This window comes from Papilio machaon, chromosome 22, assembly GCF_912999745.1.
Source record: "Papilio machaon chromosome 22, ilPapMach1.1, whole genome shotgun sequence".
Taxonomy (NCBI): domain Eukaryota; kingdom Metazoa; phylum Arthropoda; class Insecta; order Lepidoptera; family Papilionidae; genus Papilio; species Papilio machaon.
In genome coordinates, this window is record NC_060007.1 from 5,395,468 (window position 1) to 5,414,378 (window position 18,911).

Sequence of the window (18,911 nt, forward strand, 5' to 3'; positions counted from 1 at the left end):
GAATCTTGCTGTCTGAAAGAACACATAGGCTACTAGTTTTTTTTTTTAATTTCCGCATAGACGTAGTCGCGAGCGAATAATAGTTATTTCTAATTTAAGAAAAGTTTTATGTTTATGGTATTAAGGCACAAATATTTAACATGAGGCATTTAGGACTACCCTACAATTAATAACTACAAAAACATTGATATATAACCTATAGATATATAAATCACACAAAATTGAGTAAAAAAAAAACCTCCGGAGTCTTTTTTATTTATATTTCTTATATTCTCCTATTTCCCTTCCCACCCTTTACTTATTAGATGAATGGATGGGAAGGGCAAGTGGATTTGACGGAAGAGGGGACGCATAGGAAGGAGAAATATCCTCTTTCTTTGCGTCACCTTCTCTGTTGATTAAAGGTAGGCAACGTATCTGCATTTGCGGATGTCTATGGGCAACTGTCGCCTCGCTATTTCGGCGAATCCAGGTGACCGTTTGCTCGTTTGCTACCTTATTATATATTAAAAAAATTATATGAAATACTCCATCTATAAGTTTTATATAAATGTAAAAAAATATTATCCATTATCTTCCTCAAAGTTTATGAGGCAAAAAAACTATTTTTTTCACAAAATTAATACATTTGCGACTAAGACTTCATAAAAACCTATTCACATCCAAAAAAAAAACTAAAAAAAAATTTTTTTTTTAATTTTTTATCAATGCTCATAAGACCTTAGTTTATTATAGTTTTTTTTTGTACATTTCAATTACTGAATTTTGTACAAAAACACTCTATTTAATGATGTGAATAGGTTAAAAACATTTACTTATATTCCGTAATGGGGTAGACAGAAACATTTACGTGGGATAAAACTCCCATATAGTCAATATTACAATTTATAAGTTTATCTTTGAAAATAGTCTTAATTTTTTAACATCTCCGTATTAATTTCAATGGACATTTATGGATAAAATAATTAATTAACAACGATAAAAAATAGATATATACTATTTTATTTTTATCGAATTTGTAAATTTTTTTGACATTTTTTTTTAATTTTTGTAATAATTTTGATACTTTTTTTTATACATAAAGTCCATCGATTTAGTAATTGTTGTTAAGAAGTTGACTTGTTTATTTTTATTTTGTAATTTCTTTAAATATTGTTTTTAATTAATACATAATTTAATTTCATATTAAATATCAAAATGTCATAAATTATAAAAAAAATTCTAATAAATCATTTTTTTTTTAAATTAATAATTTTAATTTTTTTTATATATACAGTCAAAATCTGTTATAACGACATCGAAGGGACTACTCATATTGAGTCGTAAAACCCGATAGTTGTAACAACCGGTGACAGGTATTAATAGGAAAGATATGTATATAACATTCAGCCAGGACCTTTGATTTTGGTCAATTTAACCGGTATGTTGTTCTAAACGATGTCGCTATAAACGGTTTTGACTGTATATAAAATATATTAAGATATAATTATTATTTAATATATTAAATCATATTAAAGATATCATCTAATAATAAAAATCGAATAAACTAGGAATACATTTTTATAATTATTTTTCCTTTAGTACGACAACTTCTTAGCAACAAAACTTTTACAACAATTGTAAAATTAATTTTACACAAAAATAGATCTTATTGCTTTGTTAATAGTGTATATTTTTATTTAACATTTAACTATATATCCCATGGTATGTTATATGTATATTAAATGGCCTCATCAGTTTGTTTCACTTGTACATTTTTCTGAAACACTAGTACTTTCTCACCGACTTCTCCTTCTGGGTACTGTTGAAAAAGTAATCACTTTTAGCTTTGAATATCTTACTAATATTATAAATTCTTACGATGAAGGAAAACATCGTGATTGCACACATCTGAGAAGAAATTCAATGATATGTGTGAAGTCAACCCGCACTTGGCCAGCATTGACTATGTCCTAGTCACCCTTAACTTAGGGTAGACTCCGAGTCCCACAGTGGTGACATATAGTGAGCTGATGATGATTACAAATGCCAAAGTTTAAATTGACGGATGGATAATATTATATCTCCAGAACACATCAACAGATTTAATTAATAGATACAGAACATTGTCCGGAAGAACACATATAAGTACATAATACATATATTCCACGGACATATATTTGAAATAAAAACTTCTATATGCGAGAAAAATATCGCGGTCACTTGAATTCTCGATTATCCAGGTTGGACTGTATCTTGTCATTTGAAATGGACTATACTAAAGTTACCTGTGTATGCGGCACTTCATATATTAACTTGTAACCTTGCAGTAGATTCTCAACCCGTCCTCTGAGTACATCAAACATGACAATCAGACTCGGTGTGTGTCGAGCGCTGTACTCCTGTCTCCACCAGCGTTGAGGGTTGTTGTAAAAGGCTTCCGATTCATATGTCTCACCAGGAGATGGAGGATCACAATGTAAATAACGAGTTGTTATATTTAAGTGAAGATGACTGGAATTAAAGACAATGTTTATTGCATACACTTCGGGAATATGTATAACTGCAACTAAAGAGTTCAATTTGGCATGTTCCTGGCACACCTATATCTAATACTTGAGGAGAACTCCTCTAAAGTATTAAATTTTTTCCAGATTAATAAATTTCGAAATTTATAATCTTGCTACAATCTGTCTAATGTTTTAATTTTTTATTTAGCGTCAAACATTATTAGTTATCAGTCATATTCTCACTTGTACTGTACAAACTCATATAATACAGACAAAACTGACCTGTACAACGGTGTAGAATGACACGGCATCATAAACAATATAGAAGACTTGTTGTTACTGCCTATCGCTTCTCTTAATAATGGCATCACTTGTACAGTTCCTTTCTGATGTGTTTGTCCCAAATATATAGCAGGTACTGCGTTACCAAGTAACAATACCGTTGCAACTAAATACAGCTTCCATCTTGAAAAATATATCACAATCAGAATAAGATATTATTTTAAATTTACATAAAAAAAATTAGAAATAAAGGGTCGTTTGAAGAAACTTCTTGGTTATTGTCTATAATTTTTTTTTATATCACAAGGTGGCAAACGAGCAAGCGGCCACATGAATTCGCCGAAACGGCGAAACGACCGCTGCCCATAGACATTTGCAATTGCAGATACGTTGCCTACCCTCAATGGACAAAGGAGGAGACGCACAAAAAGAGAATTTTAACCTTCCTATGCATCTCCTCCTAAATCAAATCCACCTCCCTTCCCATCCTTTCCTTATAAGAAAAGGGTGGGAAGGGAAAGAAGACTAAAATGAGTCCACCGGCACCACACTCATCAGACGAGACGCAGAATTACTTCCACTTGACGTCTGTCTTCTGTGAGGTCGTGGTATTTCACCAGACAATTCGTGCAACTGATGTTGTTGCTGGCGTCTACCAAAATTCTTGAAATAGGAATAGTTGCTGAACCATAGTTTGTTCAACATTATCATTGTGAATTAATCATAAACAGTTTGTTAAGTCTTTAAGTGTATTCCTTAGACCCGACATTAATACCCATAATAAGTGATCTCAATCTTAATAATATTACAAATGCATACATTTCGATGGATGGATGGATGTTTATTGGAATGTATCTCCAGAACTGCTACTTAAATTTTAATTTTATATAGATGTAGAATACTGTCTGGAAGAACATATAGGCTACTTAAAAATTTTGCTAGCAAGTTGATAATAATTCTGATTGCAAGCCTCCCCCTCCTTTATATTTAAAAATCAAATACACTTGATGAAGTTTATTTACTACCCACTTTAGTTAAATAGCATTTGACACTAACAATGCAATTAAATCGAAAAATTGTCATAACAGAATACTTACTAAATTATAATTCAAATAGTATTTCATTCAATAGATATAAAACATGCGGAAACTATTGAAAAGTACTGAAAAAAGTATTTAAAAAAAAAACTTACGCTTTAGCCTTTCTGCTCCACGGAACAATGACATTTTGAGCCAAATATAATAGAATCGGCAAAAGTGGTAACACAAATCTGAATTCTTTGTGTGGTATGAAACTGGAATATAATACAATATTTTTAAAAACAAAGTCATTGAAAAAATTCTGAATAAAAAAAATTAAATAAAGAAAAGGTTAGTTGCATTAAAAAAGATGTACTTCCTCTCTTTGGATAAGATATTTGGTATTACCACATGAATTCGCCGAAATGGCGAAGCGACCGCTACCCATTGACATTCGCAATTACAGATGCGTTGCTCTCAATCGACAAAGGAGGAGACGCACAAAAAGAGAATATTTAACTTTCCTATGCATCTCCTCCTTCATCAAATCCACATCCCCGTCTCATCCTTTCCTTATAAGAAAAGGGTGGGAAGGAAAAGAAGCCTACAATTAGGCCTCCGGCACCACACTCATCAGACTGTACTTAGAATTACTTCCACTTGACGTCTGTATTCTGTAAGGTCGTGGTATTTCACTGAATGAGGCCAATTCGTGCAAATAATATTGTTGTTACTGGAGTCTACCACTGTCTCTATCATAATAAAAAAAACAAGTAACTATACCTATGAACAATAACATGTAACACTGCAGCTAACAACAGTAACATCCCAGTCTTATTTTCCTGTCTCCTCCGAAGAACGTTATATATCGCCCATGCAACTGGGATTGTATTGATGCCCAGTACTGCTGGCAAACCCGTTGTGAGGTACCAATACCTGAAAATATACCAATTGTTCTCTTGTGTAAATTAAAAAGAGAAAGAATTGCATACATTGATATTGTTTTTGTGAGTTCTAAGCAACCATACAAAATCAAATTTTCATCTCTATTGTTAAAAACAAATTATTTCTCTATGTTTGTTTTGACAGTGGTTTCTGGGGTATTTGTATACTAATATTATAAATGCGAATGTTTAAATGGATGGATGGATGTTTATTTGAAGTTATGTCCCGAAAAGCTGTATGGATCTCGATGAAATTTCACATAGAGGTAGAGAAAAGAACACATAGGCTACTCATTAAGTTTTTTTTAACTGGCGAAAGCTGGTAATGTATAATGCTGTAACTTTAAGTTGACAGAGATTACAAATTTACATTCAGTTCTTTTATTTTTACATGGCTGGTTAAATGGTTTTATACATACCATGGGTGTGTTCCATAGAAAGAGGCAACATTATGAAGTACATTGTATTTAAAGAATTCCAGTGGTGTTATAATTAATTTGCCATAGAAATATGTATCCAAAGCCACTAGTGATCCACCAACCATCAGTCTGAAAAAATATAGGGTTACAATATGGTTACTTAGGTTACTTCATTGCGGTGACGGCAGCTTCACCCTCACGAGCAAAGGATTGTAGGAGCTCCTCTTTCTTGGCTGAGATGTGCTCCTCACGGCGCTTGCGACCCTCCTTCACCTTGTTACGACTGGCCTCAGCCTGGTCACTCAACATCTTAATATAATACATACACTCAGAATATTTTTTTATTTACTTATGCAATCCCTTAGTGTAGAATTCCCGTACTAAAATGAAAATTTAATTTACAACTTACCCAATTGGTAAATATGTACCAGCTAATAATTTTAACTTCCCCTGATTTGTGGTATTAATATTATATAGGGCCAGAACCAACCAAATAGGTGCAGATGTAGGTCGTAAAAATGTTGAAATACATGCAAGCCAAACCCATTTATTATTCTCTGTAAAAATACAAAAGGTCATATATTATTTTTATTATTATACACAAACTAGTTGTAGAGTTCTGGAAAACTATGAATAACTACGATTATTCAAACTAATTAATGAACTCAATTATTATTTTTGCTTAAGGAAACAACAGGGATTATCTTCCTAGTTCTAACTACCAATAATTTTATTTCTAATTAAATTTACCTTTTTCGTAACGAGCCAGTGCACCATCTTTAAAAGGATATACTGACAAGGCAATAGCAACTAAGCAAGTTTCCATAGTTTGCAGGAGAGTCCTTCCAGATGTGTAGAACCAAAATGAAGGTGTAAGAATTAGAAAAAGAGCCCATTTACGACCTCCTGTCCATTTGTAGAAGCTATAATCTGCTGCGGTACTGATTACAGCTTGGAATAACCGCGGAACCAATACCTAAAAGATTAAAAATATTTACATTTTCACAAGTTTATCTCACATATGCAACTTAATGTCTGAAATAATATAAAAAATCGTACCACTGCTTCCGGACTATCCAAGCCAGTAAACTTAAGGACAGCGTACAGTGCAGCAAAAAGACTTGGATACAGGTAACTTCTGATGCCTTTCTGCCATTCCCAAGTCAAGGCTCCATATCCAAACACTTGCTTATGTGCCACTTCCAAACTTTGCCAATACTCATCTGGTACATACCACGTTTGTACAAATAAAACTGATAGTATTCTCACGAAAAGTATAAGGGCTACCACTTGCAACGTCTTCAGGCCCCTTGCCGCAGCCATTTTCCCGCCTAAATAAGAGGTTACATTAGCTAAAAATAGCTTCAGGTCCTAAGAAAAACTTTTCTCTAAAATTGATTAAACGTCAATCTCTATTAAAAGTTTAAGATTATGAGAAAAAAGTTTATTTGCAAGTTTTATATTTACAACAACTAATCAAGTCAACCAACGCGTCCCTAAAATTATCTAATAATATGAATGAATAGCACTACTAATATGATATGTAAATATCATATGAGAATTTTCGGTTGTTTTTAAACATCACTTTTCTACAAATTTACCGATATGTTTAATTATAAATATTTATTTCATAATAATCGAGGCTAACCTCACCAATATAACAACCCAACCTCCGCTGGCGCCACTAAACCATAGACATCATTAACGTTGGTGTAATGTGATAACACAAATCACAAAAAATAGCTTTCCAAATATTTGTAAAACGAAAAAGTTACCAATACAGCAATGTTTAGAACAGTTAGCCGCGTTATTAGTTTATGCTAGTTCCTAGTTCAGATCAAAAGTGCTGCAAATATAGCTCATATCCCATACTCAATTCTTGAAGTAGTATTTTATTTAAAACGCCTCTGAACTGAAAAGAATAAGTTTTGTTATTGTTTTCCCGCTCTTTCTTCCCCTAACTTCCTGAAGAAAACTTTAGGAATTCAGGGATAGCTCTGAAGTTTTATATTGTGTTTTTTAAAGTGACTGCGATATAGCTATCCTCTATGGTTTTTAAAAAATGTGTAGGTAATATGAACGCAACTTTAATTATGACAATTAAAAATTAGATGTCAAGTGTCATCCGGAGTCGGTTCAAAAACTAGTATCCTTATTGGAATCTGTGAATTCACGATAATAATTTTAATTAATTTCAATTCTATATAATGTAACGTGTAGCGCAATTTATAACTTATTATAGTGTAAACATAAAAAAATATTTAGCATAATTTCTTTAGAGCAGTTACGCAATGGCACAAATATATCATAAGTATTGTCAATTTTAGAATGCCGTTTGTTGTCGTCTTCAGAACGTTGATTTACGAATGTTGATTTTTGTGATTAACTGCACCATTTCCATTATTTAAACAAAAAATGCAGTAATTTTTCGGAACATGGGTATGTATCTGCAGTAGAAAATCTTGTCTGTAAACATTTGTGTTCTGACTAAATGAATGATTTAACAGAGGAAACGAGGAATGAAACAGTGGATCTCTCGAGGCGTGGGCTAAAGAAAATAGAGAAAGCGCCTGTAGAAGACTCTAAAACAATTATAAAATTGATTCTCGACCAGAATGAACTACAACGGCTGGACAACATCGAAACTTACAACCGTATCGAAAACGTAAAAACTCTTAGTGACCTATTTTGTAACATTTACTAGTAGTAATAAAAAAATTAAGTTGTTAATATTCCTTTATTGTAGATTTTTCACTCGACATTGAAACTAGGAGCCTTAATAACCAATTAATGACTATGAGACCATAAAAATCACATTTAAAGCTATATAAATATTTTTTAACTCTTGAATTAAAATTAAAAGCTTAACATTTTCTTACATATACTCTCTGTGTTTAAAATATTTTGCTTTTTAGTTGTCAATATGCAATAACTTTCTGGTTCGAATGCATGGTGTATCCCGGCTCGTCAATCTGAGAGTCTTGGCATTGAACAACAATGGAATATTGCAAATAGAGGGACTGAAAGATCTGATTTATTTAAAAGTGTTAAAATTAGCCGGTAAGTTATTTTAAAATATTTGTAGATTTCTTTTATAACAATGAGTAAATATTCTAAGAAATGCTTCCAATTATTTAAAGGTAAATTATTAAATATCAAATTGTTTTTTATAAAAGAACTAACTGCCTTATTTTTCTTACTACTCTTGATAAAAAATCATGCATATTAATATAAAGTGTTCTTTTAGGTAACAACATCAAGTCTATTGAGCATTTAAACCACAACATGCATTTAGAACATCTAGACCTGTCCAACAATCAAATATCTTTCATAGCTGATATATCATATCTGAAGAGTTTAAAGGTAAGATTATTTTTAAAACTACGATTCTTTCTCATGGGTCTTTAAGAAGAAACAATTTTGACAATTCTATGGTTCGAAAACAGTTGTCATGGGAATCAGCAGAATTAATAACTTCAATCTATTTTCAAAGTTTTATTGCCCTATTTGGAGTTCTTAAATGATATAAGTAAAAAAAATGTTGCTACTTAAAAAAATATTTCAAATTTACATCACAATTTCACTGATCAAATAGATTTTAAAATTAAAAAGCAAATGCTTTTTATATCTATTGACATTTATTAATTAAATTACAGCATTTGAACCTCGAAAGGAACCGTATCATGGATCTACGTCAGTGTGACCGTTACTTGCCCTCAGCATTAGAACATTTAGGTCTCGCTCACAACAACATTCAAGATTTAAATGAGATCTGTCATTTAGTGCATTTATCTAAGCTAGACAGTTTCAGTATACAAGGCAATCCATGTGTCTCGTTAGCTGGTAAAGATAAACTGTATCCTTTTTTTAAAATTATGAAAAACTAGCTGTGCCCACGACTTCGCATGAAATACTGTCTTTAAGTAGCATTTTAATTATTTAAGCTAAATTTACTTAACCGTCTATCTGTTTACCAAATTTCATTTAAAATAGTTTTGGTGGGAAAGTGACAGACAGACGGAGTTACTTTCACATTTATAATATTAGTAAGGACAATTTTACCTTATGTTTGTGTTTTACCTTACTAAACGGGTAAATTATTAGAGATTAGAATAAAAACAATAATCATAAGATTTTATTGAATGAATATAAACAACCAATCCTGGATAAGCAAAAGTTATGTAGAGGATTCTCTCTAACCTGAGTTTCTTGCTTATGGAGATTGTCCATCAGGACTAGATGATGATTCTCACTTATAGAGGTTCCTCGTTTATCCAGGTTCAACTGTACATAGTAAATAGTTGCATGAAATTAATGTATATATGTAAATATAGTATATCTATGTAAATGACTATGTTATGATTATTTCTTGACATAAGACCAGAGGATTCGACTATCGTCCGTTTGTACTCAATTGGATTATGAGTGTCAAATCTATAGATGGGTTTATTGTCAGTGCCATAGAGAGGTGAGCTCAAAGTAATTCTTCACTAATAAATTGCTTTTGTTGACTTGAAAACTTGAAGACAAGGAATTAACTGCCACTTAGTCATTCATTGGATAAATAAGCAGTACTTTAGTGTTGATATTAAATCTGCACTAAAAATTATCCTTAGAGATAATACGACACTGATCGTTGGTTTCTGAGACAAAAATCCTCATTAAAAACATATTGTTACCTTTGTTTAGTCAGAGAGGTTTTAGTCTTAGAAATCAAGATAAGAGAGACCTACTTCTTATGTGTGTCTTTTAGTTTGAAGGCAGAATGGTTGTACAGTCAGGGCAAAGGCCGGCACTTCCATGAAGGCCAGCATCGGGAATTATGCGAATACCTCGCCGCCACCTGTCCTCTTACAGCTGACGCGTTAGAGACTGAAGAGCAGAGGAAATTGAGACTTATTCTGAGCAAGGTAAGGTTCACTTTAGAAAAAGTCTAAATAAGTTATTTTTGCAAATTTTATTTAAGATTAAACACCACTCAGGCTGATGATATTTTTTGGAAAATGAAACGTATTTTTTGTGAGATAAGGTTGAGTTTAGATAAAACAGTTTAAAGCTTTAAACATTTTTGTGCTATTGCAGGCACAACATCATCAACAACAGTTAAAAGATCACAATCACAGTCCCATGAAGTCTAAAATTCAGTCTCCAAGGATGCAGTGTGAGAAAATTTTAAATACTTATTATTTTTTTGACGACTGACTAATCGACTAGATACTGACTAACTAACGACTGACTAGTTACTTACTATACAATGACTACTCATTGACTACAAACTAACTACAGTCTGACTACTTTCTAGTTAGTTGTAGGTGATTGGTTTTTCACAACTCCGCTACAATTGCGTATTTTGAGTGTAAGTTCTTGCTGACTGTACCATCACTTGCAGCTCGTATGTCGAACCGTCACATGGGTCGCTCCCCGGACCGGCTGAGCAGCAGCTACCACGCGCGAGCAGCATCCCCCTCACCCTCCCCCTCCCCCGCGCACCACACCCCCATACCACACGCCATGAGTCAGAGCTACGACAGCCCCGGACTTATGTTTGAAAAGCGGGACAACAATAGAGAGAAATCTGGTAACTTTATTGTTATTTACTATATGTGTTAAGAATCTGTGTGAAAAAATACTAGTGTAAAAAATGTTTTTTTTAATTTAGAAATTTAAATTAAAAAAAAATTGTTTATTTTAATTAAAGTTTTCTTTATTACTTTAAACAGATATTGTTATTGCACTCATAGTCAAGTGATCTTTCTTAGTGTCAAGTGATCTTTAATTTAGTGTGGGTAATCTACTTTAAGGGCCTTCCTAAACGACTATGGATGTGACAGTTAGTATTGTTTTTTTATTTCAGCAGAATTATCAAAACCAGTAAACCAATCTTTAGAGGCAGCATCAAAAATGGTTCCAGTGCCAGAATCACTAATGAGTCCAGACTACCAAGATCCTATTTACGATATCCAAAGAACAATACCAAAGCCGAACGCAAACATTTCGAACACATCAAGTCAATCAAGTAATAGCAGCGTTCAAGATGATAGAAAACTGAAAAATTTAAAATCATCACCGAAACTACCAAAAAGTGTGAATTCATCACCGAAATTGAAATCTAAAATTGAACGCAAAGGCAGTTTGACAAAATGTGAAATTAAAAACGATGACAAAAAAATTAACGGCATAACAAATAATAAAGAAGTAGACCAACTAGACCATGATAAGTTGGAGATGATACGGTTAGCGTCAAACCAAAGAAGACAGAAGAAGATGAGCGTGGAGGCAATGGCAGCGGTCACAATACAGAAGATGTGGAGAGGATACAGAAGTAGGAATTTGAATAAGGATACATTGAGGATCCTGCACGCGATACAAGCGGCCAGGGCGAGACAACATATACAGTGAGTACGCAAATTATCTATATTAGTTTTATATAGAGCAGTGATTGTCAAACTTATTTCTTTCACCGCCCCCTTTGAAGATCAATTAATATTTCAGAGCCCCCTAATTTATATTCAGCCCTAAAACTTAAAAACCATAATTTCATTACTTTAATTAATTTCAATGCCCCCCATTTTTTGGGCCCCTTATCGCCCCATCCTAGGTTTCAAACGCCTCCAAGGGGGCGTTATCGCCCACTTTGGGAAACACTGTTCTAAAGTATGTCTAGTCAGCAAGAAAAAGTATGCCTATGTGTTCTTCCAGACAAACATGAATACAAGCAATATTATAAACTGTTGTATACATTTGCAGACGACTGACATGTGACATGGAAGCAACAAAAGCAGCGTTAGAAAGTGAAAGAAAAATACAACAATTACAAATGCAAGCCATTAATGCATTGTGGAAGAAAGTATCTACTCTACAAAACGCTGGTAACTTGAAAAAAAAAATAGTACACACTAAAAAACGTTTAAAAATAGATTAAATAATTCCTTAATTTTAAAGTCACTAAGGTTGAAAAATTTATACATTTTTAAGTTCCATAGTAATGAAAGTGCTTCGCTTAGTATAATGGTGGGGAGCAGCCTTCCCCTCTACCTATAGTATTCAAAACATATAAACTACTATAAAATACTAAGATGCTTACAATCCATATAGGTAGTTAACTCTAAAACTACTTTTTCAATGTTTCATTTTAAAAATGGTACTAAAAGTTTACAAGCATTTCCTTTGAAGAAAAAAAATTTACTATGATTTATTTCATGATGACTCAATGATTTATTTAATGTATCAATAAATAAAAAAAAATATATTTTTTTTTATTCCAGATGTACAGAAAAACAAGTTGTTTGATACAGATGACAATTCAGAAGTGTTGAGGCAATTGACTGATACTTGTTGCAGTTTGCAGGCTCAGGTATGTTATTGTATTATTATCAGGAGGGTAATGTTTTTCAAAGTTATGTTCTTGTAACTTGTAACTTAATAACTTGATTGAGTTTCAGGAATTACTAGTTTTTGTATATCATAAGGTTATAAACTAGAAAGCGGTCACTTGACTATATCCGCTGTTCATAGACATTTGCAATTGTAGATGCGTTGCCGACCCTCAATTGACTAAGGAGATGCACAAAAAGAGAATATTTAACCTTCCTATGCATCTCCTCCATCAAATCCACTTCCCCTTCCCATCCTTTCCTTATAAGAAAAGGGTGGGAAGGGAAAGAGGACTAAAATTAGACCTCCGGTAGTACACTCATCAGACTGTACTTGGAATTACTTCCACTTGACGTCTGTCTTCTGTATGGTTGTGGTATTTCACTGAGTGAGGACAATTCGTACAACTGATGTTGTTGTTGACTGACCACTGTTATATCTATGTTATATGTTATAACGCTGTATGTAAGGTGGTGGAGCTACAAAGCAGTATGCAGCAAGTGTTGAGCGCGGTGTCGCAACGTGCCCGCAGCGCACCTGTAGCCACACAGACTGACATCGTGGCAGTTGACACCCCGCAGGTGATATAAATATTACTAATATTATAAATGCGAATGTTTAGACCAGTGTTTCGTACGCCCCATCTGGGGGACATTTGGATTTAGAGGGGGGCAATTCGAAGATTTAAAAACTTAAAGCTACATCCTTACAATGATAGCCAGTGCTAACTATTAATATGTGTTTTCGTGTTTAAAATTTTTATATGAAATTGATTTATTCAGCCAAAAGTAGTATTTAATTATTTCTCTAACATTGTAAATTTAGCCTTCCATAGAAATTTATTTCTAAACAAAATTTCTAAGGGGCAATAGTCATGTTCATAGAAAAATGGGTTATGGTTGGGAAACACTGGTTTAGATGGATGGATATTTCAAGTTATCTCTGGAATGGCTCAATGGATCTTGATGTTAAATTTATAACAGTCTGAAAGAACATATAGGTTACTTATTAGGTTTTTTTTTAAATTCCGCACGGATAAAGTCGCGGTTCATTGCTAGTAAAGTAAAATTTAAAATATAAAGTGAACAAGATATTCTATTTTTTGTGTGTGTTTTGTCAAAAATAATAAGAAATAAAAAAAATTGTGATAATGTTTTGAAAGAGAAATATAATTTAAAGCTATTTATAATTTAGATTAGTTAATTTTGAATGATATTGTACGTTTTAAGGAGGAGAGATGCACATGGCTGCGACGGCCGCAGTCTCTGGCGCTGCCATCTGCAGTGCCCGCGACAACACTCTCCGACATAGAATGGTAAATCTTACTTATATTATAAATATTTGGATGGATGGATGGATGTTTGAAGGTATCTCTAGAACAGTATAACAGATCTGGATGAAATTTGACATAGATGTAGATCATCATAATCTGGAAAAACACATAGGCTACTTATTCAGTTTTATTTTTAATTTCGCGCAGACGGAGTCGCAGGCGACAGCTAATTTCCTTTGTAATTGTTAAACAATTCGTAAGCTGCCATTGCCGTAACACTTGTATTCATATTATTGCCTCTATTTAGGTAATGAAAAATCACTAAACATTTTTTTTTGTATCATGAGTTGGCAAATGAGTGAGCTTCCATCTTTATTCGCCGAAATAGCGAAGCGACCGCTGCTGATAGATCCGCAATTACAGATGCGTTGCTTACCTTTCATCAACAAAGGAAGGGACACACAAAAATGAGATAATTTCCCATTCCTATGCATCGCCTACTCCGACAAATAAACTTCCCCTTCCCATCCTTTTCATGTAAGAAAAGGGTGGGAAGAGAAAGAGGACTAATAAACCTCCGGCACCACACTCATCAGACTGTACGTGGAATTACTTCCACTTGACGCCTGTCTTCTGTGTGGTCGTGTTATAAATAAATCTACAAGTAGTCCTGTTGATAATAAAGTGATTAGATTTTTATATCACTTTATATATTTCAATTTCAGCAACAAAACGAACGATGCAGTCACCATAGATATAGAGCGTACGGAGTCCATCATAGATGATAGAGCGGAGTCGACCATAGAGATGAAAGAACGAACTCTTCTCATTGATTGATGAAGTAACGCTTATTACCTACGTTATTAGGGTTATATTTGCAAAGCTGAGCTTACACGGATTCATTCCAAATTTGATGTAATTTTTTTTGCAATTTTATATATATAAGGTTAATGTATCTATTAAAGATTATATTAAATGAAAAAATAATATAATTAAAGACTTAAATACACTAAAAATATATTTGGATTTGAAAGTTGCTATGAAAAAAAAAAATAGGAAATACAGTGTAAACTCTTTATAACGTTATCCTTTATAACAATAAACTCCCTGTAACGTTGAAGTGAGCCGAACTTGGTTGGTTTGCGTTAAAACCCACATATTGAAACACTCTTTATAGCGATACGCCATTCTCTTTTATGAAGAAATGTGTTCATATTTGTAGACAGTAAATATTTATGTTATCTTGTTAATTTGGTTGTTTTTTTTTGTTCACTCCATATAACGATAACTCTCTATAACGACAAATAACGCTCAGTCCCTTGAGTTTCGTTATAAAGAGTTTACACTGTATATTAAATGTTTCATTCAAAAATAATCTCTAATAGATACAAGTTCGTGTTGTACGTTTTTTTTTATGTGATTTAATTCAATTAGTAAATATTAGAACATTTTCGCTTTGGCTCGAAAAAAAAAAGACATTTTAATTAGGATATGGTTTTTAAAAAAATACTTATTTCATTCAAAACGAATAGTGAAAGGAATATAAAAAAAAGTACATTATAATATGTTAAGTTAAAAATGTTTTTTCAATTTTATTTATTTTTAATTTCTTTCTTGTGACATTTTGGTATCTGTTGAGTTGTCAATGGTATTTCTTGTCTATGGTTGAAATTAATCTTCATTTTTTTTATGTTTTCGCAATTTTTTTATTTCCTAAAAGGCCCATGACGGAAATAAACAACACATTTAATGTTAATTGTAAGAATTAATTTATTATTTTGAATAATTTTTCACAAATTTAGACCAAAAGTCACAATATTAGTTATATAGTTGTTTTTATGTAATTAACAAGTAGTAAATAGTAAATAGATGTAGTAACACTGCTCTCACTCATAATTTGATAAGAATTATATTTTTTTACTGATGGTAACACCAAACAATACCTTAATATTTTTATTATTATTTTTTTATAAATACACAGTTGTTTTTTTATTCTTTAGAAAACAGAATTACATTAATTCAATTAACAAATATGAATATCTAATTTTATACAAATCTAGTTTTTTATTTAAATTAAAAAGTCAGTTAAATTGTGTCAGTCCAATTATTTATTTCCAGTAATTTTTCAAATTAATATAAAACTTAATTTACTCTATGGTCACTAAATACAAAGAAATCTTTAACTTACCTTTGTGATTGTGGAAATTGAAACGAATTTTTATTAGTAAAATTTATGACATTTTTCATACATATTACCTTTTCTCACTGCCATTTTACCTAAACAGTCAAAATAAACATATATATTATAGAAAAACATTACTTTCAAATTATTCAGAAAGTATTTTTTGTTTGAATATTTGAGTTTTCATAGCAAAATATCCTGCTTGAAGGACCATTTTGGTATTAACGTTTAACAAATATGTTTTTTATTACATTTAATAATGAAAACAACAATCAGTAATTAGGACTTTACAGAGTAAATGATAATAAACTGTCACACCCAGAATCGTTAAATGGACACTAAAGGCCACTATTTGTATGAGAAAAAATACTAAAGAAAAAACTACACTTAAATAACATATTGTAAATTTTTTCAACTGAATCTCTCACTACGCTTGTATAGTTTATAATTCTATTGGTTTATATTATTTTATTCGAGAATTAATCATTTGATTTCAAATATTCCGAACTAGAACACTTCTCAGACAATAAAACTGTTTTTATTTTATGAAGTGAAAAACGAGTAAGTGGTCACCTAAATTCGCCAAAATTGCGAAGTGATATCTGCACATACACATCCACTTTGCAGATACATTGCCTACTTTAACGACAGAGGAAAGAACGCAAAGAAAGAATATATTTTCCCTTCCTAAGTGTTCTTTACCAAATCCACTATTTGACGAAAATTGGGACTGTGGCATATAAACTAAATGCGGAATTTATTCTCTTAAACGCGTGACAATATATTATATTCAAGCGAAATTGTTATCCGTGATCTCTGTTTACCCTTTTGGTTTACTGTCGTGAGGAAAAATTAAAAAAAAAAATATTGACAGCTTTTGTATTTGAAATCAAATGATGGTATGTCTCGGAATCTCTTATAATATCTCCTAGTCATTTTTAACAACGTTATTAATTAATGTTTTGTGCAATTGGTTTGTCTGTCTGTAATTTAAGCAAAGCTAAGGGTATTGTGATGTAGAAGTAGATTTTTTTTTAACTTTGTGCCTTTTTTTATCTGTATTCATGTGATTTTTTTTATTATAATTTCAATATGTTATAAACATTCCTTGATCCTTATTTGTTTTGCAAGTATCTTGTATATTAAATAAGTACATAATTATTTAAAATAAGACATATTTTTCCAGTACTTTAATGTTTTTTTGTTCAATTAAGAAAAAAAGTCGTACACGAAAAATGTTTACAAAAGTACAGTCGTAAAAAAATTTTATGCAAAAAACATACGGAGTGTTTTTTTGCACCGTTTGAAATGAAAACCATGTCGAAATATCTGTTCTAAAATATTTGCTGTCTCTGTCTTTTCAACACACAAAGAGAGAGATGGCAATACTGTGTTTGTCAGATTTTTCTGTAGTGAAAATTTTTAGTTATATTGAAATCTTATTATAATGTTCTGATTGGAGTGTGCAATAAAAATGTTTTCAACATCTGTCACAAAGCATTATATTTTTGCAAGCGATTTTGAAACAAGCTTAATTATTAAATTCGCTACTTTTTGACTAAAAAAAAATAAATAAAAAATGAGCAGCTACTGTTTTTTTATGTTTTAAAATTGTTTGATAAATAAAGTTATGTTAAGTATTGTATAATAACTAAAGTGTTCAACCCGTCAGACTGAATCGACGATTCCGCGAAAATGAACCTTAATGTTAATGAAAAAGTGTTCAAATTACATTATAACAATTACGAATTAACTTCTGAAAGTCTAAGATGTTAAATTGTAGTAAAATTTCTTATTTATTTTAAGTGAGTTTATCTGCATTTATTTAGAAACATATTGTTGTCTCTCTTTTTTCGGAATTGTTGTGAACGTCTGAACGGATACAAAGATACTTGCCGTCCTGAATTCGTATTTCTTCGCCAACACCCACCTTATTTGTTGTCCATTTTGTTAGAGCCTGTATTTATTATGTTTTATAAAACGACTTTTAAAAGTAAATCTGTGTTTTATTCAATATTTTCTTGAGTTCCCTTTACTGTGAGTTTTCTTCGCTCACGAAAAACAGAAATGTTTTTCTTTTTCAGAAAATAAGCATATTATATGTTATCTATTGAAAAAGTTTGATAATATAAATGCGAATGTTTGGATGGATGGATGTTTGTTAGAAAGTATCTCCAGAACGACTCAACAGATCATAAAGAAATTTGGCACAGAGATAGAACACAATCTGGAAACACACAGGTTACTTATTAAGTTTTTTTCTTTTAATTCCGCGCATGAAGTCGCCGGCAACAGCTAGTTTTGGTAAATAAAAGAAGTAATTTGGACAAAATCAATTTATTATGTCATATTGTATACTCCCGTACAAAAGTAAACTAGTAATTGGAAAAATTCATATCATGATTGCGAACAACATAGTTATTTTTTACATACAGTATTTTTTATACTAATTAAAGCTATATTACACTTTACGCTAGTGTACTGACGAATAGCATTACTTTAATATTCATACAAATTGTTGTCCCTTTTCTGTTAAGGATTTTTTTTTTATATCATAAGGTGGCAAACGAGCAAACAGTCACCTGGATTCGCCGCAATAGCGAGGCGACCGTTGCCCATAGACATCTGCAAATGCAGATGCGTTGCCTACCTTTAATCAACGGAGAAGGGGACGCACAGAAAGAGGATATTTCTCCTTCCTATGCGTCCCCTGTTCCGCCAAATCCACTTCCCCTTCCCATCCTTTCCTATTAAGAAAAGGATGGGAAGGGAAAGAGGACTAAAATTAGGCCTCCGGTCATCTAAAATCAATGAAAGGGATGACAATTATGTATTTATACAAGTTTCACTGCAATCTAAACCCACATTATAGACCGATAAGACTATCTGACCCGGTGGGTAAGTGAAACTAAATTATCACAGCACACTA

At 32.0% G+C, this 18,911-nt stretch overlaps 2 protein-coding genes across 4 annotated transcripts; one reads left to right on the top strand and one right to left on the bottom strand.

Moving 5' to 3' along the window:
- Positions 1–1,578: 1,578 nt before the first annotated feature.
- LOC106719717 (GPI mannosyltransferase 3) lies at positions 1,579–6,860 on the bottom strand. 2 transcript variants are annotated; one of them, XM_045683610.1, is made up of 10 exons: positions 6,807–6,860; positions 6,213–6,484; positions 5,904–6,129; positions 5,563–5,710; positions 5,154–5,282; positions 4,574–4,726; positions 3,964–4,065; positions 2,772–2,954; positions 2,268–2,493; positions 1,579–1,801 (listed from the first exon to the last, which is right to left on the bottom strand). In XM_045683610.1, the coding sequence occupies exons 2-10, from the start codon at positions 6,474–6,476 to the stop codon at positions 1,721–1,723; spliced, it is 1,512 nt and encodes a 503-aa protein (XP_045539566.1). In that variant the 5' UTR covers positions 6,477–6,484; positions 6,807–6,860; the 3' UTR covers positions 1,579–1,720. The 2 variants fall into 2 exon arrangements, with proteins under 2 accessions (XP_045539566.1, XP_045539565.1); XM_045683609.1 differs by having other exon boundaries at positions 6,802–6,849.
- A 652-nt stretch (positions 6,861–7,512) lies between these two features.
- On the top strand, positions 7,513–14,691 carry LOC106719755 (centrosomal protein of 97 kDa). 2 transcript variants are annotated; one of them, XM_014514199.2, is made up of 15 exons: positions 7,513–7,592; positions 7,661–7,818; positions 8,069–8,213; positions 8,401–8,516; positions 8,810–9,009; positions 9,538–9,621; positions 9,907–10,063; positions 10,236–10,314; positions 10,543–10,731; positions 11,008–11,548; positions 11,901–12,022; positions 12,419–12,507; positions 12,998–13,108; positions 13,757–13,842; positions 14,526–14,691. In XM_014514199.2, the coding sequence occupies exons 1-15, from the start codon at positions 7,589–7,591 to the stop codon at positions 14,635–14,637; spliced, it is 2,193 nt and encodes a 730-aa protein (XP_014369685.2). In that variant the 5' UTR covers positions 7,513–7,588; the 3' UTR covers positions 14,638–14,691. The 2 variants fall into 2 exon arrangements, with proteins under 2 accessions (XP_014369685.2, XP_014369700.2); XM_014514214.2 differs by having other exon boundaries at positions 11,011–11,548.
- The last annotated feature ends 4,220 nt before the right edge of the window (positions 14,692–18,911 follow it).